The 23,364-nt window shown below is 45.7% G+C and overlaps 1 protein-coding gene across 1 annotated transcript; it reads left to right on the top strand.

Moving 5' to 3' along the window:
- Window positions 1-5,514: 5,514 nt before the first annotated feature.
- LOC142922869 (exosome complex exonuclease RRP44-like) lies at window positions 5,515-15,798 on the top strand (the record flags this gene model as incomplete). The annotated part of the gene is made up of 8 exons (XM_076063811.1): window positions 5,515-5,595; window positions 6,246-6,410; window positions 7,679-7,837; window positions 9,438-9,548; window positions 12,459-12,575; window positions 14,231-14,332; window positions 14,997-15,061; window positions 15,714-15,798. Coding segments are annotated over 8 exons (885 nt in total), but the record flags the coding sequence as incomplete, so codon positions are not given.
- Window positions 15,799-23,364: the final 7,566 nt, after the last annotated feature.

Here is a 23,364-nt window from a genome sequence, read left to right on the forward strand (position 1 = left end):
CCACTGCAGCACGGAGCCGCGACTGAGCCAGCGCACTTGGGAATGGTAGAGTAGGTCCCCGTATTCAGCATCGACATCAGAGAGGAACGCTTGCAATTCTCTGTGGTAAAGCCCTCGGGCCATAATTTTTTGACATTTTTCACAACTGTGTTCATCACATCGCCAAGCTGGATTATCTTGGCACAGAGGGCTTCTTGGTAGATGATACAGTGCATTTTAACAGTCTCACCTCCGCTCTCCTGCACCTTGGCACTCACCATAGAAGCCATTCCTTTGCGCTCGCCTGTCATTGCTGGAGCCCCATCCATTGTAATTCCACACAGCTTGTCCCATTTAAGTCCAGCCTGGCTAATTGAATCTGACACAGCTTCAAAACATATCCTTCCCAGTTGTTGTCCCCTTTAGACTCCGAAGATCAAGCAGTTCCTCCGTAATGCAAAAATTCTCATCAACTCCCCGCAAAAAAATTAACAGCCGTGCAGTGTCCGTGGCATCTGTGCTCTCATCACATGCAATCGAGTAAAAATCGAAAGCACAAGCTTTATCTGACACTTGCTGTTTTAAGTTAGCCGACAAGTCTTCAATTCGCCGCACAACCTTATTTCTGGACATACTAACATCGTTAAAATCCTGCATTTTCTCCAGGCACATTCCCACGACTTTAGTGAGGCACTGTTTGATGAAGTCACCGTCTGAGAAAGGTTTCCCGTGTAGGGCAATGAGTTGAGCTACTTCATTGCTGGCTATTGTTGCATTTTCTTGAGCTTTGTTAGCACGGAAAAAAAAACCCTGCTGCTGCGTTAGCAGGCTAGCTTGCCATTTGCTTTACCTTCTCTCTCCGCTCGGCGCCAGTGTAGGACGTGAAGGTCTGATGTTTCGTTTCATAATGCCGTCGTACATTGTACTCTTTCATCACGGCAACACTCTCATTACAAATCAAACAAACACACTTCCCCTTGGTTTCTATGAAAAAACATTCATTTTTCCACCGAGTCTGAAATTTTCTGCACTCGCTTGCAATCTTGCGTCTCTTCGGTTCCGGCATTTCTGGTGACCCTGAGCAAATGTTTTCTTCGATTGCTTGCTTTGTGGAGACGCTGCCTTGTTCAAGATAATAGCGCCATCTAGTGTTTAAATTAAGAAATGCAATACAGTGGGCCATAGTCCATTATATTTTTAAACTTTGATACGGGCCAATTAAAAATGGATGGCGGGCCGCAGTTGGCCCGCGGGCCGTAGTTTGGACACCCCTGGTTTATAGCATGTTATATAATAATAAATAGTATAACATTGTAATGTTTAACATAATTCATAAGTCAATATATAGTATTGTAATTTTATAGTGAATATACAGCCATGTGGTATACAGTAGGGTTGGTAGAATAATACATAGTGTAATATTACAAGTCTAATATTTTACAGTCTAAAGTATAGGGTAGTCTAAAGTAACGCATTGTGTAATTCAAGGGTGGGTTTGTCTATGGTAGTGTATATTACGGTGTATAGTTGTGTAATGTAGGAAAAAGTTTATTTGGAGACATATCAATATAATGCATAATGTTAGAGCTTACATTGGGCTGTGTATACGATATTATACAATGTAGTTTAGATTGGAAGGTATAACATTACAATGTATAGTAGTCTAGTTTATGGCATGGTTGTAATGCAACACAGGACAGAGCAGCACATCGTGGCTGTTTCTCCCCCCTCCTCCGTTCCGAGCATGGATGGACTCGTCCGTCTGAACGAGGCTCGTCGCTCTCCGTGGTGCTAACGTTGGAAAGAAGGAAAAAACCGCCACCCATTTTTTTCGCCATATGGCATTGTAATGTATAACGACTTATTGTTAATAGCTCAGCTGATGGAGAGTATATAGAGTTTATTGATAACATTGATGTAGTTTGTATTTTAGTTTTTAGTAGTTTACTATATGGTATTCATTAGATAGTGTAGTGTATTCCCAGTTACCTTATGTTTATAGCTCAATTTATTGAAGAATATATTGAGTACATTTATTATATTGATGAAGTTTCTACTTAGTTTTTTTTTCACATCGGTTTATTGTATGATAGTTGGGTAGTTGCAGTCCTTTAGCGTCCATATACTAAATGCCTCTGTTGAGATGGAAACTTTGACTTTAACATAGCTATTTCCATGACCAGTCACATGCTAATCCCTCACATTAACATCATGCTAATCTCCCAGTTACATGCTAATTTCTGACTTTAACACCCTGCTGATCCAACACTTTAACGCAGCTATTTAAATGCTAAATTATCCTGTTTGATATGTAAACTCCTTTGTCAAGGCACTTTATCTCTCCCACCTAGTTTAAACGACACTGCGAATCTTAGCTGCAGTCATTGAAGTGCTGTCGTCCCGACAGTTCTGTTCCTTCACCTGAAGAAGGCTACTTATGTTGTGGCCGAAACGTCGTGAAAATTTTATTTTTTATTACGTTTTTTTTCTTCCATTCTACGTTACTTTACCGAAAGAACCAAGAAGATGAATCCCTGCAGTCACGAAAGCTTTAAATCTGAACTTTACGCAATTAAAAATCATAGTGTAAGATAAGACTACAATCGTTGTCTGCTGTGAGGATCTTCTGTACTCAGGGCCCCGAATGTTTGTGGCAAGTGAAAGTTTGTCTCAGCAAAATATAAGATTTCTCACAGCATACCGTATGACCACACGTCGCTCTGCACCTTGTAGAGCCCATGGAACATGCTTTCTGAAGACATCCACTTTACAGGCAGAGGCACCTAATGGACATGACCGCATGGCCACAAGCACAACAACAATACGTTCAGTAAATTCAGTTCAGGCCAATGCATCGCGATTCGTCATACGTTTTTTGCGTCAGGCCATATTCATCTGGCCAAATTAGCGTCATCTAGCCCTCCACTACCCTGAAGGGTTAAATGTGTAGTGACATCACGGGATGGCACTGTGTAGTGCCGGGCCTAGAGAGGCACGGCGTGCGGTGTATTGACATCGCGGATACCACTCTGGTGTGGGTGTAGTACCGGCCCTAGAGGGGCTCGGTCAGCGCTGATTGATCCCGCTGGATTTCATCACGCTTGGCGTGCAGTGCCAACCCAACAGGATAGGGTGTGGGAGTGCCGACCGTAGGAAACGGGTTACTAAATGCCATGGCACTCTGGTTGACCCGAGAGGACACGTGACCGGTTAAGTCTACAAAGGGGCCCCAAGTGGGGGCTAGGGGTGGTCACGTGGTCGGGGTCCAGATCCTGCTGCTCGATGATTCTAGAAGGTGGTCGTGGCCAAGGGCAGAGCCAGCCACGCCACAGAGAATATAAGCTGGGTCCCCCAGAGGGACCGGCGTTGTTGTTCATCCTGAAGAAACCTTTGTCTACGTCTACGTTCTACCGAGTCTCCAACACATGGACTGGGACCCGAGCTGTGGTCCCGTTCTGTCGTAGCTAGTCATGTTGTAATTAGTGTAGTTAGCCTGGTGGTCACCACCACAGGTTGTTATTCTGGGCCAGTTACCCCGTGTACCACATGGGGGGGGAGGAGGAAGGGGATTTGTGAAATTGCCCCATATTTTGAACTGTCGGCAGAGCAGGGAGATTGAATCCAATTGCCGACCTCTGGATTGCAAGTCCAGGGTGGGAGAGCCATTGAACCACCGTGTGTGGCAGCACCCCCACTCTTTTTTTCTTAGGGGCTGTGCAAAATAAAATAAAAACATTGAGTACAATTAAAGTGATGGGCCTTCTATCCCGATGATGGTGATGACATTGGCGATACTGATAATGATGCTGATGATGCTAAGTAAGGTGAAGGACTCACATTGCCCTTCACCATGTAGTTGGGGTCAGTCTGGACGTCCCGTGCCAGCCCAAAGTCGCAAATCTTTGCGATGTGTCCATGCGTTACCAGCAATTTCCTCGCAGCCAGGTCGCGGTGGATGCACTAAAAAAAAGAAAAAAATTCCCTGTGTGGCCTTCAACAAACTTGGGGCAACTTCTGTGAAGGTCGGCCACGGTACACGACGGGGTGGGTGCCCAGCAACACGCCCGGCCGCCTTTGTCTCCCCAGTGTAGATGTTTACACACCGCACCAGGTACTCATTTGAGACTGAGTCCACCTGGGGAGGCCCAAGACCGGTTCAGATAATTGTCACTGATGTTGGCCGTGAGCGGGAATCGAACTCTGGCCGTTGGGTTCGTAGCACAGTGAACTAACCACTGAGCGACCACTCGCTACCCAGACAGCCATATTAAGGGCAACAAAGACGTGCACCACAGACACAGTCAAATACAAAGACACAGTTAAACACGCACAGTCACAGAGACACAGTTAAACATACTCTTTGGTTCTTTCGGTAAAGTAACATAGGTATAAAATAAAACAAATCACGACGTTTCGGGCGCTAAACCCTGTTTGTTTGGTATGCTTCTCTCTCTGTGTCCCCTGTTGTATCTGTGTTAGTTCCCCCCTACTTGTGTGTCTGTATATACATCTGGGGTTATGTGTTTCCTCTCGTAAATTTAGCTCTTCTGTACCTAATGATGGCTGCTTGTGTTGCAACCGAAACGTCGTACGCTATTATGTTATTTTATTATTTCTTATTTATACGTGACTTTACCGAAAAAAACAAAGAGTAATTCCTGCAGTCACAAAAGCTTCGAATCAAGTCTGAACCACCTCTACGGGGAGGTATGAGGTTTGTGTCTTTGTGTTGTCTCTGCTTGTGTATCTGCCTTTGTGTCTTGGCTTGGATTTGTGTCTCTGTGCTGTCTCTGCCTGTGTGTGGGCCTTGGTGTTTCCGAGTGTGTGCTGCTGCACCCCCTTTGCTCCATGCATACCTCATGCTAAATTGTCCCATTGTCTCTCAGCCTTACCTTCTCTGCCTATTTAAGGCGACTTCACTGTGTGCGTGTCTGTGCTGGTTCACTCTACTTGGATGTCTATGTGTGTGTGCGCGGTCTGTATTTTAAATTTCATACTTAACTTGCAATTTAGCAATCTTTGAAATAGCGTAATCAACCAGACTATGCGTTAATTGTGTTTTGACCGACCGTCTGTGTTGCTTTATATGGTTTCCAAATTTTGCTAAACCCTGTTTGTTTGGTATGCTTCTCTCTCTGTGTCCCCTGTTGTATCTGTGTTAGTTCCCCCCTACTTGTGTGTATGTATATACATCTGGGTTTATGTGTTTCCTCTCTCTCGTAAATTTAGCTCTTCTGTACCTGATGATGGCTGATGTGTTGCAACCGAAACGTCGTACGCTATTATGTTATTTTATTATTTCTTATTTATACGTGACTTTACCGAAAAAAAAACAAAGAGTAATTCCTGCAGTCACGAAAGCTTTGAATCAAGTCTGTAGTGCGTCTTGTTAAACAGTGCTTTAGTTAAACAGGAAAATTAATAAATCCAGCAGGCATGACTTGAAAAGTAACAAAATTACATTTTGGGTGGCACTCTAAATCGTCCGGTAAATCGTGTCGCCAATTATGTCTGCGTTTATCTGCGCGTGTCTGTGTACCCCCAGTGGAGGAATACGTGCGCAGCTTGCTGGACAACCCTGAGTTGATTGACCGTCCGGCACTGGCCTCGGAGCAGGTGAGACTCCGTATGCGTGCATCAGCTCTGCCCCCCCCCTCATATTTATGGTGCGGGCCTGTACCCTTGTCCGACCCCTCACTTCCGCGTTGCATCCAGCTGCCTCACTGAAGAAAGGGACACTTGCCTTGCGCTGAGTACGACGTTTCGCTGGTTGTAATCGCCAGGGAAACGATATACTCGATTTGTAAGTGTTGTGGGTTTACTCTCCAATACACTGGCGTGCTGCAGTAGTAACTAATTGACACGTTTTGTTTTACGTAGCAAACCTTACTAATTGGCTGTACCGGGTTAACTACACACATTTACGCGCTCTTACCCAAAAAACCTTTATTATGGATAATATTGGTCGCGAAAGAATACGTGTTAAACAGCTCCCTTTTAGAACGTCTCATCCTCACCAGCAATGGTCAATCAATCAAATAAGTCCTATATTTATAACGTGGAATATTTAGCAAAAAGCAGAGACGGAAGGGTGAAACTCTAGAGGTAGCTCTATGATATCCGCTTTTGTGGAACGTTCTCTAACACAGATGGCCGTACTGCTCTGAGATAAATCAGACTGGATCCTTCGTCTCGTTACGTGATGGCGGTTGCAAAATTGTTGTTGACGCGTGCATGTGCCGTGCGTGTGCTGTGTACGTGTGCAGGATGTGGTGGAGTCCCGGGTAATCTTCCCCGAACATCTCCCGCTGTCCCAGCTGCAGCAAGGTGTGCGCTCTGGCCGGTTTGTCCAGGGAACCTTCCTTGCGAGTCGTGAGAATTACCTGGAGGCGACTCTGAGGGTGCGAGGGGACGGTGACAGTGATAAAGAGGTACACGTTTCACAAGCCTGCGTCTGGAAGGAACAATGCTGTTCGATCGTATCTGTGTGAGTTTTAAAAACAAATTTATAATGAAGCAGTGGCATAGCGTTCTTGGCATGAGCAGTAGCTCTTAACCTTTACTGCAAGGCTGCAGTAAAGGTTAAGAGCTACTGGGCTAAAATATTTGTATTTTGGACGTCTTTTGCACCCTACGTAAGTGTCGTAGCCTGGCTCCTGCCGCCCCGGCCTGTGGGTCCTGGTGCAGTTGCACTGCCTGCACACTCGATAGCTACGCCACCACAACCACAGTATATACATTATTGTGACTACTTTAATAATAGGGGTTTTCCCTTTTTTTCTGGCAACAAAACTGAAACCTTTTACAAGGAATCATGTGTGCATTAACCACAATACTTGTGGTCAAAATGCAAACAAAAAACACACTATGATAATCCATGATAAGGCGATCTAACCCAAAAACCTTCATTATGAATAATATTGGTCGCGAAAGCCTACATGTTAAACACACTATGATAATATATGCATTGTCCTTGAGACTGATTGGTCCACACCAGGGACGGCTTTCTTTTGAGCCTCGACCCAATTGGTGCGAGACAAGAGGATGCCAAAAGGCATACGCATATATTGCAAATATTATCAGTGTGTTTTTCTTTGCATTTTGACCACAAGTATTGTGGTTAATGCACACATGATTCCTTGTAAAAGGTTTCAGTTTTGTTGCCAGAAAAAAGGGGAAAAACCCTATTATATTTTGGTACTGGCAAAGCAGGTCTAATGATGGTTGTGACTACTTTGTTAACAAAATGAATGGTCTATTTCCACGTCCAAAATGTAACGTTAAATAACAATTAGGTACATTGGCCCTGCTTGAACATATGTTACTGAAAAACATTGGTTTCAGAAGATTGATGGGCTCATAGTCCTACATTTTAAATTGTTTATTCGTGGTATTAAAACTCTTGTACAGTAAAACCTTGGATTGCGAGCATAATTCGTTCCGGAAACGTGTTTGTAATCCAAAGCACTCGTATATCAGTTGTGATCACGTGACGCTCGGCAGTACAAAGCTGCTCGTGTTGCAAGACCCTCGCTCGTTTATCAAATTCATATTCATTAAAAATTTTGCTCGTCTTGTAAAACACTCGCAGACCAAGTTACTCGCAATCCAAGGTTTTACTGTATATGCTGCTCTCTAACAGCACTTGGCCCAGCGGTCTGTTCAGGCTATACGGGGGATCTTTTTTGTCTCCGTGCAGGTGTTGATCCAGGGGCTGCAGCATTTAAACCGCGCGATGCACGACGACATCGTGTGCGTGGAGATGTTCCCCGAGGAGCGCTGGGTTGCCCCCTCCTCGCTGGTCCTGCACGATGAGGGCGTCGCAGGGGACGTTGCAGAAGAGAATGAGGAGGATGTGGTGAGTGGAGCGTCAACACTGCTGAACCAAAATCAAACCCAGACACCTGCAGTGTGCGTGTCTCTCTCCCCGTGGTCGCATGGATTTTTCTCCAGGTCCTCCGGCTTTTCCCTCCACAGTTACAATCTGACATGCACTTAGAGTATTTGGCTGCTATCAATTTCAAATGTGATAAGATACTTCATTGAACGATCATTTGTGGCCAGGTCACTTAAAAAGAGCTATGTAGCTCTCAGGGTCCTTACCTGGTAAAGTTAAAATAGTTTATAGTTTTTAAATAGTTTTAATATAGTTTAAACAAAGAATAACAACAAAGACTCAACCACTTCAAGAGAGACCTTAAACATAATGAACACCGTGTGACCAGACAACAATCCACATTAGAGATGCTGTTAGCTTGATTTTGCGTTTATTAAATGACTTTACCTTACATTACTTCAAAATCAAGTCAGGAGTGCTAATCATTTCGTTCTTTTTTTGTATGTATGTAGGGGTTATTTGACCATACTTCGGTGCGGGTTGGTGAAGGGGGGGGGCATAGATCAGGAGCATAGAAGGACAGGACAACAGTTCATTTTGCTGTACTGCGCTCTGCTGCCAGCCATTTTGGCGCAGAGCCTATACCACCTGTTATGCATATCCAGGCTCAACACGGCGTCGCTTCCACGGTCTGAGCTGGGTCACAGGGTGGCCTCTATATTGAAAAGTAATTTCTTTAGAACTGCTTTTTGTATTTAGATTGTTGTCCTTTCCGCGCACCTCCGATTAGCATGATTGGCTGTGTACGGTGCGAAATAAGTTCTACATGCATACATACCACAGTGACAAAATGCAAAACATAATAAAGTACAGCAATGAAGTTAATTGAAATTGGCACGAAAACACCCGTGGTTTATGAAAAGTCGACAATTTTTCACAAACATAAACAAGTGTTAGATATTAAATCGCATGTAGTGCAAGTTGGCTTGGGCAGATTATTTATAGACTGATCATTGCACAGTTATACTTATAAAAACGTTACGTAAACATTAAACACATATAGGGTGACTGATGTGCTAAGCAGGTAAGAGAAAATGTCAATCAGTGAAATCATAAAGAATCGAGAGATTAAGCATCAAATTGTGAATTAGATGGGAGGGTAACCTTTGTTGTAGATAATATTGGTCGCAAAAGCCTACGCGTTTTTTTTTTTAACGTGTGGTATCTGATGGGCGTGTTCCGGTTGATTCTATCAATTGCCAGAACTGTTTTAACTTATAAATATTTACGGAGGACTCCTCACTGTGATCTTTTGTCATTTTAACAAAGCGTCAGTCTCATTATTGACATTGATGAGACACAGCATGAAACCACATCTGCAGGTTAAGCGCTATTGTTTTGGATTGCTCCTTCCCCTTCAAGCCAAATTGTATTGTGTTACGCAGTGAGTTGGAAAAAAAATAGTTAATTCATTATTTCAGTGTGTGAGAGAGACGCTACTGTGGTGAGTGCTCATTTGACTTTGCGTTGTCATCTCCCGGTGCTATCCCAGCTGCTGCTGCTGTCGTCGCTCTTGCTTAGATTACGCAACACGATGTTTGTCCTTTGTTTTGGTCTCCAGCTGAAAGCCGAAAGTGGGAAGATGCGTCGGCCCACTGGCAAAGTGGTCGGCATCATCAAGCGGAACTCGAGGCCGCTGTGCGGCATCCTCATGCCCAGCCCAATCAAGGAGGTGGGCTGATCTGCATGTGTGTGTGTACGTGTGGGGAGCAGTGATGTAGCGGTTAGCGCGCTGCGCTACGAATTCTGGGACCCGAGTTGGATTATATTTATCGCTCATAACCAATAAACAGCGGCAAATGTCTGAACCTGTCTTGGGCCCTTCCCTAGGTCGACTCGGCCATAAATGAGTCTCTGATGTGGCATATAAACATCAGCGCTGTGGAGACAAAGGCGGTCGGGCATGGTGCTGGCCGTACCCACCCCGTCGTTTGCCGTACCAGCTTGAATAGGTGTGTGCTGACGGCACTCGCCCAAACAGTTTGTTGAATGCCTTACTGGGGGCTCTTTGTGCGTGTTGCAGGCCACCCGCCACCTGTTCACGCCCGCGGACCGCCGCATGCCACGAGTGCGGGTGGAGACAAGACAAGCAGCGTCCCTGCAGGCCCACCGCATCGTGGTGGCCATCGATGGCTGGCTGCGACACTCCCGCTACCCGAACGTTCGACTGCACCGTGACGCCCCGCACGCCGTGACACCTCACCCGTCTGTCCCGTGGTCGGCATCGTCGGGCTCATCCTTCTGTCTCTTGACGCACGGCCACGCGGCTCTGTATGCAATACAGCCGTCGAACCCAAAACACGAACGGTGACACGGTGAATTGGAAGTCAGGGTGGATGAGCTGGCACCACTGTGATTTTTTTGTTTGAAAGCATGGCAAACTCACCTGTGATTCAACCTAGGTTATTAAGGTGTTGTAAGTTGATAGTCTCAGCCCAGTCACCAATAACTGCACCAAAAACGATATTAAATTTGGTCGTGCACTTCGATTGTTTAATTTCCATCTCTGAGAAAACTACTGCTTTTGACTGCCATGTGATGAACATTACTTTGATTGGCAGAGTGGTTGGAAAAGCACTGCCCCCCTACAATTTGGACCGCATTTCACTTCATTGGATCTTAGAAGTAGCTCTGTTATGTGTGCTCCTGTGGGTCGTCCTTGACCACGAAGGGTGGTATAGATTGCTTGTCTTGTGTGATACCATTAACACAATGAGAAAAAAAATTGGGGAAAAGCTAAATATATTGTTAAGATGGATTATTTGGGTTGTATCTTTGTTTAAACAGATGCCGGTTAATATTCTACATCATGAACGTTAGGTACAAGGTTGGCATTGTGGTTGTGCTTTTCATACCTATTTGCCACTGCACAACCGAGCGGCACCATGGCTGGCACGGTTTAGTAGGCTGCAGGTTGTTTATCCACTGCAAAAGCAGATCCATGCCATGAACGGTCAATGCTTTGAACAAGTCTAGGCACGTGCAGATGACGCTGTGGTGCCACTTCCCCGTGGTGTACCGACTGCCGTCACCCAATTAACGTGTCGCTAGCCCCGCCCCTGGCCCTGCTCGGCCCCCGGATAGATTTGGATGCCTTGTGGGGCCAGCATATCACGGTTTGGTTCTGGTTCGACACGGCAAAAAGCCAGTGGGTGACCACAGACACCTCGAGAGATCTGCGCCGTCTGGGTTCCAATGTATCATTGGAAAAGGGATACCGGTGACGATTGGCCACGTATGTGCATATGCATGTTGAACTTCTTCCGTACCATACGTAGACAACCGTGCTAATCGTCGGTGTGCTTGTGCAGGGCCATTTTGCGCGCTCTCTGGGCGAATGTGGGGATAAGGAGACGGAGACAGAGGTGCTGCTGCTGGAGCACGACGTGCCACACCAGCCCTTCAGCCAGGCCGTACTTGCATGCCTGCCCCCTCCCACGTTCAGCATCACAGCAGAGGTACGCATGAGACGTGTGACGATATGTCAATTCATCGATTGAGTTCAATTCTTACGCCTGCGGTGTGTTGGTGTGTTTGGTCGTGCATGTGAGAATCCTTTACTTCAATGTTCTTTATTACAAGGCCCACGGGCCACTCGTAGCCTCTGGGTGGCCTTTGGTGTGGCCCATGACGTGTGGCCCCCGACAATAGACAAATGCGAAAACACCCCCCATCATCATCATCGTGCTGTCAAACCTCAATAGTTTCAAGATGTTTGGCCTGCGTAGAATACCTTCTAGAGGGCCTCTCTGGAGCTCTCCCTCCAGTCGAGGTCCTTCCGCTGCGCTGGCATGAACGAGAAGCCACGGGGCTCTACACCTTTACCGCAGACCGTATATAGAAAAGCCGTCGACCTGAAAGAAAGTCGATGGCTCGGACACATCATCGTAAGAAGAGAGGAAATTCACATCGGAGGAAGGAAGGCGACGGAATTATGGAAGCACCAGGGCGGAGACCCGAGAGGCAGGCCTCGAGAGATGCGGATCAAAGTGGTGAGCCAGGATGTGGAGGACTCTGCAGTAGCCGTGGAGATGGTCCAGTACAGAAATGAATGGAGCAAGGGGACTACAAACTTTTTTCCTATAACGCTGTACTTGCATTCCTGAAGAACACCGAATTGTGGAAAAATCGCATAATAAATAATATAGGGTAAAGCACAGTCCGCGATAACACGTGAGATGCGTACGCAGGCTTAACAAAGACTTTGGGTACGTGAGTAGCATCTAGAAGCATCCAGAAGCATCCCGCCTTGTGTGATGCTACACCGAGGCAACCGTACAACCGCTTATTCTGCCTCGCACAACGCAGTTCTGTTCACTCGATCGCCTTTTATCCAATTCGCATCCATGTTATGAAAAAAATGTGTTCCCTAATGCATTCATCGCATTATATCTAATTCACGATATGAAAACACGCAGAGTTATAGGAGAACGGACTGTACTTTGAAAATATTCAGTCGCCTATTGAGAAGATAGAACGCCATTAGAATGAAGTTGGTTTACCCATGTATGGCTCACCCTGTGTTTTGTTTGTTGTAAGGCAGCGTTTTGTTGAACCTGGTGCTGTGTGTGTCCCGTACAAGGACCAGGCTGGCAGGGAGGACCTCCGTGCGTTGTCCATCTGCAGTGTGGATCCTCCAGGCTGCACAGACATCGACGATGCCCTACACTGCAAACCGCTCGACAATGGGAACACCGAGGTATTCATTTGGTGGTGGTAATCGTGGTCACGGTCGCGGTAATTCGTGCCTATTCCTTTCATGGTTTTGTCAATGCTAGCGGAGGTGACAAGGGGAGTTTAGTGGCACAATGATAAGTGCACTGCACATTCATCCTGTCAAGCTGGTTTAGTTCCAGTCATGGCTAACACCGGTACAGAGTGATATCTAAAAAAACTGCCCAAGTTCTCCCCTTCACCACATGCATTGACCATCGTAATAAAGCAAGGTCAAATGACAATCGCGACCCATTACGGCATGGAGAAGCCCTCATCCTGCAGTGGATTGACAAAGGGGTGGACAATATTCCTGTTATTAAGTTTCCAAACATTGTTGCCTTAGTGCCCGTATTCTTGGTCTCTGCTCGGCTCAGGACTGACTTCAACATGGCTCGGTTCTGGCTTGATCTGCTCCGTTGCCTCCAAAGAAGCATGAGTGGCTCAGCTGTGCCTTGGCTCAGGCTTAGCTCACGGAAATTCTGAGCGTGGCTGGGAGCATGCAGAGATATACGAGGAGGCACAAGAGACACAGAGGCTCAGGGCTGGAACCATGCTTAGAGGCAGCTCGGGTTTTAAGCGTTGCTTTGATGTGGATTATTGAGAATTATAATCATATTTATACTGGAGGAATCCGATGAGCTATAAAGCTATTTTTCACATGTCCAGCAGAGGCGGGTAAGAACGTTACAACAACAAACAGTACAAAAACATAATAGTAGTGCAAAGTACAAGAAAGATAAACAAATAACCCAAACACAAACAAATACAACGAAACCATCCCCATCCTACCAGGCAAAGCCCACTGAGGTATTGATTTATTTTTGATTAGTGACCTTGCCACAAATGAATAGCTCAACAAAGTGGCCCATCATTTGGACATTTATAGCAGCCAAAATAATAGAAATAATCTCAATGCATGTTGCGCGAGAGCCAAGCCTGAGCCAAGCCATGGCTAAGACCCCACTGGCCTAAGTGTCCACGTCACTGGCCGAATGCCTGGTTCACAATGAATGCACCAGGTAGTAATGGGTGTGCATTTCATTTCACATTATTCTGCTTTGGTTGGAGTGGCTATGGTGGAGGTTATGCATGCATGTGGAGTGAGCGACTTCCGACAGACGTCTAGTAGAAGGCGTCTTATTTATTAAAAGCACACAGGGCGATACACTTCGTAACGCGGCTACACCTAGGCTGTACAAACACGCAGCCCATCTGCGTCCTGCGTAGCTACGCTGGCTGGTTAACGAGCGTAGCGGCGGAGACAGAGCTGCTCTTGCAGAAGAACCAGCCACGTGGTCGAAGACGAAGAGATGATGACGGTAGCGACGCAACCAGGACCCAGACCCCACGCTAACAGCCCCGAAGTTCTGATTCGGTGCTCTTTATATCTGCCTGGAGTGGCCAAGCTCCACCTCTGGCCACGCCCCCTTTCTAGAACCTTCTAGGCCCTTCGGGATGGTTCCCGGAGCTTCTCGACTGACTCCGCCGTTGACCTTTACCCCAGATACGCCCCTTCATAATAAGGCATTATGTAATGCAGCTATAACCTTAATTACCCTTACAGGCCGGCAGGTATCACCCTGTCATTACACATCCATGCATGTGAGGGTGGTGACGGTGTATTAATGTGTGTTCTAGGTTGGGGTACACATCGCCGATGTGAGCTACTTTATCCGGCCGGGGAATGCCTTGGATGAGGAGGCATCTCTGCGTGGTACCACAGTTTACCTGTGTGAGAAGGTGAGATGTGGATTTCTTCTTGCCACAATATCAAGTGTTTTACGACCTGCCGATTTCATCTTTTCATTCTTAACTTTACGACATGATGTAAAATATTATGATATAACGATCATCGCGGTACCAGTTTCCCCACAACTGTAATTGTATTTGACATTTTCACCACATTTTTTTGTGTGCTTTTCAGTACTTCCCGTATGAATAACGATAACTTAAAAATGAATTAGAATAACTAAATGTGCAACAACAATGCTAAATATATCTCATGATGTTTTAAACGAGTTGATTTTTGCGGATTTCTTATCATATGATGTACCGTGACATCATGAGCGGCAGGCTATCGGCGCAGTGGTAACACTCGTGCCTTGCAGCAAGGAGACACTGGGTTTGATTACTCAACTCTTGTGCCTTTTTGCTTGCAGTTTTGTTTGTTCTCCCCCCTGTTAGTGAATGGGTTTCCTCTGGATTCATCAGATTTCCTCTAAATAAAACCCATACAATCTTTACTGGCATTCGCGAAAACATCTCCTTGCTGAACAGTTACCTGCAGGTGACTTAATCATGTGTGGGTTTGCTTGCAAAACACTCGTTGAGTTGGTGCATATGTATTTGCCAGATTGTGTTTATTGACAGAGAAGTTGTTGCGTTTGTGTTTGTGCGCCTGCAGAGGATTGATATGGTGCCAGAGTTATTGAGCTCAAACCTGTGTTCCTTGAGATCCAACGTCGACCGGTGAGATGCACCAACAACTGTTAACTCGCGAGTGCGCATATTGCAACCCATACTCAGCAGCTAACGTGCGTTGTTGCCAGGTGCACATGTAATCCCATGATGCGTGGCACTGTTAAAGTGTCATTGTACAGATCCACACTAGCATGTGTACATACATAAGCAGCCAAACCAGGATGGCACAATGGTAACACGTGTCTCACAGCAAGAATGGCCTAGGATTGATGCCCGACTTGGTTGCCTTTCCATGTAGCTTTTGTATGTTCTCCCCCTATTTAGCATGGGTTGACTCCAGGTTATCAGGTTTCCTCTCATCGCTAACATAAACGTGTTATTACTACTATGATCCTTAACCAAGAAAAGCCTCACTGAATCTCATAACTTCGGTAGGGTACTGCAACGCTTTTGTAGTCGAACAATGGCTGCTACATATATATTTCAGTTGAGTAATTTGTAACAACCCAAACCGGTATTTGGTCAAACATCCCACTGCTGAAAGAATGACTCGACTACCAAAAACTTGGCAAGACCCTCCTGAAAAAAAGTCTCGAGACTTTGCGAGGCTTTCCTGAGTGAACACCCTGCACCACTCCAATGACGACGACTCCGCCACTCGACGGTGAATGGCGACGGTGCATGTGCTGTGCGCGTGCAGGCTGGCGTTCTCGTGCATATGGGAGATGACTCCAAAGGCTGAGATCGTGAGCACACGTTTTACCAAGAGCATCATCAATTCCAAGGTGATTTCCCCCCCACAGACGTTCAGTTTTTGTAAAACTCTCGTTTGCTTTCTCGTGTATTGTATCGGTGCCTTGCTATGTTAGTGCAGTTGAGGTTTCCGGATCGCTGAGAGGTCAGAGCGTTGAGCTTACACCTCTGGGTTCACAAGTGTAGCGAGATGAACCGGGTTCACAAGTGGTAGTATGTATGTTGAACTTCTTTTGCACCGTACGTAGCCAACTGTGCTAATCGGAGGTGCGAGGTAGGACATGAAAGTAGTGAGTTGATGGTCTCTGTCCAGTCAACAATCACTGCACAAAACACAGAACATACCAATTCGTCACGAGTACAGCAACCAGTGACGAATTGGCCACGTTCTGTTTATGTGACAACCCTTACTATTCCACTGTGGGGTGGTGGCGGGTTTAACGACATATTTATGTATTTACACAATCTAACCCAAAAAAACCTGTATTATGGATGATATTGGTCACGAAAGCCTACGTGTTAAACTCACTGCACAAAAGACCACCAAATTACATTGCACTAAATTTGGTTAAATTCCAGCTTTGAGAATTCAAAAAATATCAATTTTGCTGTCTTTGGGTGAGCGTAACCCTCAGTGGTCATCGGGAGCCACGTAGACATCTGTTGAGTTCTGGCTTGGGCTTGGATCAGGCGTGGGCATTGTGTAATTGCGAGGACTCCATGGTTCACCCGTGGTGTGTTCATCGTAACCCCGCAGGCGTCTCTGACATACGCAGAGGCTCAGCTAATGATGGACGACGCCGGGCGGAAGGACCCGGTCACCAGCAGCTTGCGTGGCCTCCACTCCCTGGCCAAGATCCTCAAGCAGAGGCGCATTCAAAACGGGTAACTCATTGTCAAGATCCTCATCCCCTCCACCGCCTCTGGAGCGCTGAGCAGTATTAATGGGTGCACCACATTTAGTCGATCGGCAGGTCGCCTGTGGCGCGGTAAAGTGTGGTTACTCCCGTGTCTTCTAAGACATCCGGCCAGCGTGGAAGAGTAGGCTAAAATACATTGAGAGGGACTGTAAAAGGGTGTATCTCTAGAGGGGCCCCCTCTTATGGGAGCCCCCTTCTTCCAGCAGTGGCTTGAGCAAGCAATTGCAAGGCTGCACCTGTAGCTTTTTTTGACCCCATGATGCATGAGGCTTGGGTGAATACCATGCACAAAGAAGTGTTACAGGATTCATACTCTTTGTTTTTTTCAGTAAAGTCACGTATGTAAAACTATAAAATAAAATAACAACTAAATTAAATAACGACGTTTCGGGTGCAACACAAGCGTCCTTCTTCAGGTGGGACAACCACAGCCAGAAACAATTGCTGAAGTGGGCAAAAAAGGGCTGTTGTAACAAGAGGCTATATAGGTAAGAGAGTGGGGGGAGCAAGGGGGGAGAGATAGAGAGGGGGGGTGTGGGATAGGGGAAGTGGGGTGCTGCTAGAGGGATTAAAGGGGCGAGCACGGCAAAATGCCAGGGGGGGGGGGGAAGTGAGCGGGGCTGGGAGTGGGAGGCTGAAGAAGCTGGAGATGCAGAAATGAAGGCAACAATAAAGAAGTTAAGGTTTTACCTGGTTAATAACATCCTTCTAGATTGGAGTGTTACAGGCTGCTGCGGGGATACATTGTGGGCAATAGAGGACAATGCAGTGACATAAATTGTTTTACTCTACTTAATGCTCCCATGTCTGTGCTCCCCCACCTTTGCCAACGCGTACTGACCACCACGGTTAAGTACGGTAAAACCACCCCACGACCCGCATGACATGGGGCGGCCCTCATCCAGCAGTGGATTGACTTAACGAGCTGTGCATGTTCAACTCAAATATCTGAGTTTGTGAAGTGTCTTATATTAAGATTCTGTGTTGTTTTGGCTGGACATGATAATCGCTCATGTCCCTTCTCCACCCGTAGGCCATTGACTCTGGCATCCCCTTGAGGTCCGATTCCACATGGACAGCGAAACCCACGACCCGATCGACCTGCAGACCAAGGAACTCAAGTGAGTCTCGTCAACAAGACACCTCCCATGACTGCAATCCGACTGTTGTGCAGATCTCTCTATCAGAATCAAAATATATGTTTCAACTGGAAGAATCCGATGAGCTATAAAGCTCTTTTTTCACAGATGTCCAGTTGGGGCAGGTCACAACGTTACAACAACAAACAATACAAGCACACATTAGGATTGCAAAGTATTGGAAAGGTAAACAAATAACTTAAACAAATATACAAATACAACTAAACTATTTTTATCTTACCAAGTAAAACCCTGACCACAAATGATAGCTGAACAAAGTGGCTTATCACGTGGGAAATTTATTATCAGCAAAATAATCTAAGATAAAGATTCTTGACACTTGTGATTGATGTGTTGTGTTGGCGGAAACTGGTGCGTGTACACAGGGAGACCAACTCGATGGTGGAGGAGTTCATGTTGCTCGCCAACATCTCCGTGGCGGAGCGCATCGTAGGCGAATTCCCCGAGTGTGCGCTGCTCCGACGCCACCCGGCACCTCCGCCTTCCAACTACGACATCTTGGTGAATGCGGCCAAATCAAAGGTAGAGTTAGAACCCCTTTTAACGACCACCCTTGTTAACTAATCGCTTAACAACGGGCCTCCATAGAGCTCAATGTGTAGGCTTAACCGACCATTTCCCTGTTAACGACGGGCTGTTGTAGGTACAGTAAATATGAATTAATGGCACGTAGAAGGGAAACAATAAAATAATAAAAATATAAAACAATAAAATTATCACGACGTTTCGACTGCAACACAAGCAATAATCATCAGGTGTGAAAACCACAACAAGAAAATTTGAAAAAAGTGGCAGTTATTTTTAACGTTAGCACCACGGAGAGAGATTTGACAGTTTGTTCAGATGGACGAGTCCATCTATGTTCGGAAAAGAGGAGGGGGGAGACGAAAAATAATGGATGCGGTCTGAAAGCCACCTTAAGCGTGATCAATCAATTAAGACCCGAAATGGTTTATGAAATCTCTCTCCGTGGTGCTAACGTTAAAATAACCGCCACTTTTTTCAAATTTTATTGTTGTGGTTTTCACACCTGATGATGATTACTTGTGTTGCAGTCGAAACGTCGTGAGAATTTTATTGTTTTAAATGTTTATTATTTTATTGTTTCCCTTCTACGTGAATTTACCGAAAGAACCAAGAATATGAATCCCTGCAGTCACGAAAGCTTTAAATCAAAATGAATTAATGCATTTATTAACAGTGTTTATTTTAATATGATGTGTTTATAATGTTAGTATCTTTATGTATTCATATCCATTGTTTAAATATTATAAAGTACGTTTTTTGGGTGAACAAGGGAAACTTTTGATGCTATCGGAACGAATTAAGCTTTTAACACGTATTTCCTATACTCGCTTAATGACCAAATCCTTTAATGCTCGGGTTCGTGGAACCAATTACCGTCTTTAAGAGGGTTTCTACTGTCTCTAGATTGCTGTTAACCTTCCTTCAATATCATCCTCCTCGCAAGGAATTCAGAGGTCGCCGGGTGCCTCAAATTTTTGTTTGAGGTCTTTTGGTTTAACCGGGTGGGAACTCAAGAGACCATAATAGTCTCATTTGCAAGGGTCACCTGGGTCACCCTATGACCCAGAGATTACAGCTGGGACCCTGGCTTCAAAATCCAGCAGCCGCATTGAACATACTGTGTTATCAAGTGTAGGGAGTTGAAGGACTCGGCTCGTTTCCCAGCTACTCCACAGAAAGAAGCAACAAAAAACCATCACGATAAATGTAGTACTGTATTTAATTTTAGATAAATTCCAGCACTGAAATGTTGAAATATCAGGTCGACTTATTGTGATGAACATTATGCTCAAAATGGGTGGGAATGTGCTACCCCCTACTGTGAAGCAGAGGTGTCTTGAAACGATGTCAGTATTGGCCTGAGCGAGCAATTGCAGGGCTGCACCTTTTACCTTTATCTTGAGATGTAGCCGTATAGTTTCCACTCGCCCTTAGAGGCAGAACAACTCAAAAGGTGTGACGAACCACAGACAACGCTGGAAGGCAGCCAGGCACTGTGCCAGATGTAGATTAATCCACTTGCCGTACTGCCTTCTCTTGGCAAGCCAGGTTATGGAAACCTGAATGCCTACAGGAAGTGCGCTGAATAACGTTTTCTTTCCAATACACCACAACCCTTGCTGCTTCCCCAGCACTGAACTACAAGCCACGTGCGGGATAGTCACCTCACAAACGCCGGTGTGCCCGATTTTTTTGCGCAGAACATCGAGATCCAGGTGGACTCGGCTAAGGCGTTGGCCGAGTCCCTGGACCAGGCGGCGGTGCCGGGAGCGCCACCATACCTCAACACTCTGCTGCGCATCCTGGCCATGTGCTGCATGATGCAGGCCATCTACTTCTGCTCCAGCATGGATCCCGACACCCACCACTACGGGCTCGCCACCGCCATCTACACCCACTTCACGTTGCCCATTCGACGGTGACGTGCTCTGGCGTCAGGCACACGCGTGAAATCGACCTTCGCGATTATTGAGGGGACTATGTTGTTGTCTTGGTGTGGTCTGGGACTGTGCTGCCTTTCCCAAGTTTAGGAATTTATTCATTAATTGATGTACTTATGCAATGTTAATTTGTCATTATGGCACACCTCCGATTAGCACGATTGGCTACGTACTTGTATATCTTTTTTCTATTATTTACTTTTAGTGATTTGTTTACCTTTCCTATTCTTAGCACTCCTATCATCTACCTACTGGACATCTGTCAAAAAGAGCTTTTATCGCGAATCGGATTTCTCCAGGATAAAGATTCAGATTTTGACTTATTTTTCTAAAAGGTCCTATAAACGGGAAGTTTGGCCAATTCCTTAAATGGTTGTTTGGCTTGTGTTGGAGAAAAACTAGAGGATCCAAAGAACACCAACGCCTACAAGGAGGGTGACAGTGTTCCACGTGCAGAATCAAGAATCCATTGCCGTGTTGCAGCGGCGGCCAAAAGTGAATTGCAATTCTGCCATGGATCGCTAACGATTTTGTTGTGGATCTTAAATAAGAACACAGATATGAGCAGGCAGCAATTTGCGTTACATCTGATGACAAATAAAAAAAATCCTCAACAAAGAATTAAATTCATACATTAATAAAGCTAATTTCCACAAGCAGATGGTGCTAGAACGTGGTATGTCCAGAGTACAGTATTCTATCACAGCGTTAAATCCATCTGAGTCATTGTTTGAGTAGCTTTCTGGTGGATCGTGAAACCCGCTGAGATCCACCAGAATGAATCGCGGTGCTTGGTGGATTAATACCGCTGCTCCGTTGGCATCTCGTGGCCATACCGCAGCCTGTATCTACTGTAAATTTAATCTTCATATTAAATAGAGGCTACAACAAATGTGAATATTGTTGTTGTTGTCTCCCTGTACCGTTACAGATACTCGGATGTGATTGTGCACCGGCTGCTGGCCGTGTGCGTGGGCGCCGACCCCACGTACCCGGCGCTCACCGACAAGCAGAAGCAGCAGCAGCAGCTCTGCAACAACCTCAACTACCGCCACAAGATGGCGCAGTACGCCCAACGCTCGTCTGTAGCTTTCCACACGCAGGTGGGAGGCGGAAGTGTGGGCCACGTGGAGCTTGCACGGCGTGTGCTTAGGCACCTGATAATGCGTCCATTCGTCTCTTGAAAACCATTTTTAAGGTCACGAAAGCAGGCATCGTATTGTGCGTGTAGTAAGAATCAATAGTTTTCTATTCGCACGCTTATGTGTGGTGGTGCCGTGGCTGTACTGGTTGGCTACACTTGACATTGCTTTTCAGCATTCTTCTGTGTTTGCTGAAAAACCTAGTCACTTGGCACATTTGCCCATGATGTGACAACTTTATTTGATTGGCTCTGTCAGGTGATGGAGGATTATAGTCAATACAATTGACATTGTACCTTCACGATTGAACTCAAAATAATCCCCATGACATGATGCCAATAGCACAACTGGAATAAATTAGCGGGGGGATGCAGGAAAATTACCTTAAATTTTGTTAAATAATTATGGGCTTGGTAAGTGATGCGCGTGTGTCTGCTCTTTGCCACGTAGCGGTGATTAACGGCTGTTGTTGTTGTGGTCTCAGTTGTTCTTCAAGACTAAGAGAGTGGTGAGCGAAGAGGGCTTCGTGCTGTTTGCGTGCAAAAACGCCGTGGTGGTGCTCATTCCCAAGTACGGCTTGGAGGGGACGGTTTTCTTTGACTCCAAAGATCTCAAGCTCAACGTTACCTTCGACGAGGAGGTAGGGCGTGTGTTCACTTAACCGGGAGACATTGGCATTTCCTGAACGGCTGAATTCTGCATTTAAACCCAGGACTGGCTTAATGCACTGGGACCCAAGCCCCCTGACCATCTCTCTACGATTAGGTTTCTATCAGACACACAGACACTTGGTTTAAGGTGGAAGAACGCAGTGAGATACGAAGCTCCGTTTTTTTGCCATTTGGCAGTGTGGACTATTACAGAGGAAGTTACACCGGTGGATACATTAGAGCCGGATGGCTCACAGGGCTATACCAAAATAAACTGAAACTGAATTAAATGATGTAAATGCGTTTCAAATATAAAACTGTCACAATTAAATTTGCTTTGGAAATAACTGCCATGACGGAGCCCGTATTGTCACGGAGAGGACATCACATTAAAAATACAGTAAAATCCTTCAGATCCGGAAGAATTATAGAGAAAATCTAATGCTTTCTGTAAACAATGAGAAACTCGAAGGGCAGAAAAGTACTTGTAGAATAAAAACAAATGAGGGAAATAGTAGTTGATGCAAAAAGTGATCTCTAGATGGCAAAAAGCACATTTGTCATCAGTGGATCCGGTCCTTTCCAGCATGCCTTGCATGCCGCATTACATTGTCACTCTGCGTGGATAATGCACACAGCCTAATTTGGACCAGAAGCTCAAAAGGGTCAACATTTGCAGCCATATTTTAGGTATGTTCTTAACTGCAATTGTGCACTCCATATAACCTAAGGGGGGTTGCATCTACTCCTTAATGATGGCCAAATAAGGCTTTAAAATTCCTTGGCTGGCCCGCACATCACGATCCCTCGGTTGGTTTGGTCATTGCAGCCATCGGCTTCTCATGCCTGATTTTCAGCTCGCGGTGAGGTGGCCCAAGCGGTATTGCATTCGCTGTGTGTTGTGGAGATTTGTGTTTCAAACTCGGTGGCCACTCCGGTTAATACTGTGGTGTGTCTTCTTTGGTTATTTCGGTAAAGTCACGTAAAATGAGAATAAAATAATAAATTGATAAAATAAAATAGCACAATAATATTCTCACGACGTGTATACGCGTCAAGATGTATGAAAGGTTTAGGATATCTTATGCCCCACTTCTTTGCCAGCCAAGACACTGACCCCCTTGTGATGAAGGTGATTTCACAAAAATATTGGTTACTGAATCGGTGGTGTGTATTGACTAACGCAGCAGTGTCCAACCCACAAAGCACTGTGATCCATTCTGGTATATCTCAACATGTTCCGTGATCTACCAGCAAT

The sequence above is a fragment of the Petromyzon marinus genome, unplaced genomic scaffold, assembly GCF_048934315.1.
Source record: "Petromyzon marinus isolate PM22_M1 ecotype Great Lakes invasive population unplaced genomic scaffold, UKy_Petmar_22M1.pri1.0 PM_Scaffold_19, whole genome shotgun sequence".
Classification (NCBI taxonomy): Eukaryota; Metazoa; Chordata; class Hyperoartia; order Petromyzontiformes; family Petromyzontidae; genus Petromyzon; species Petromyzon marinus.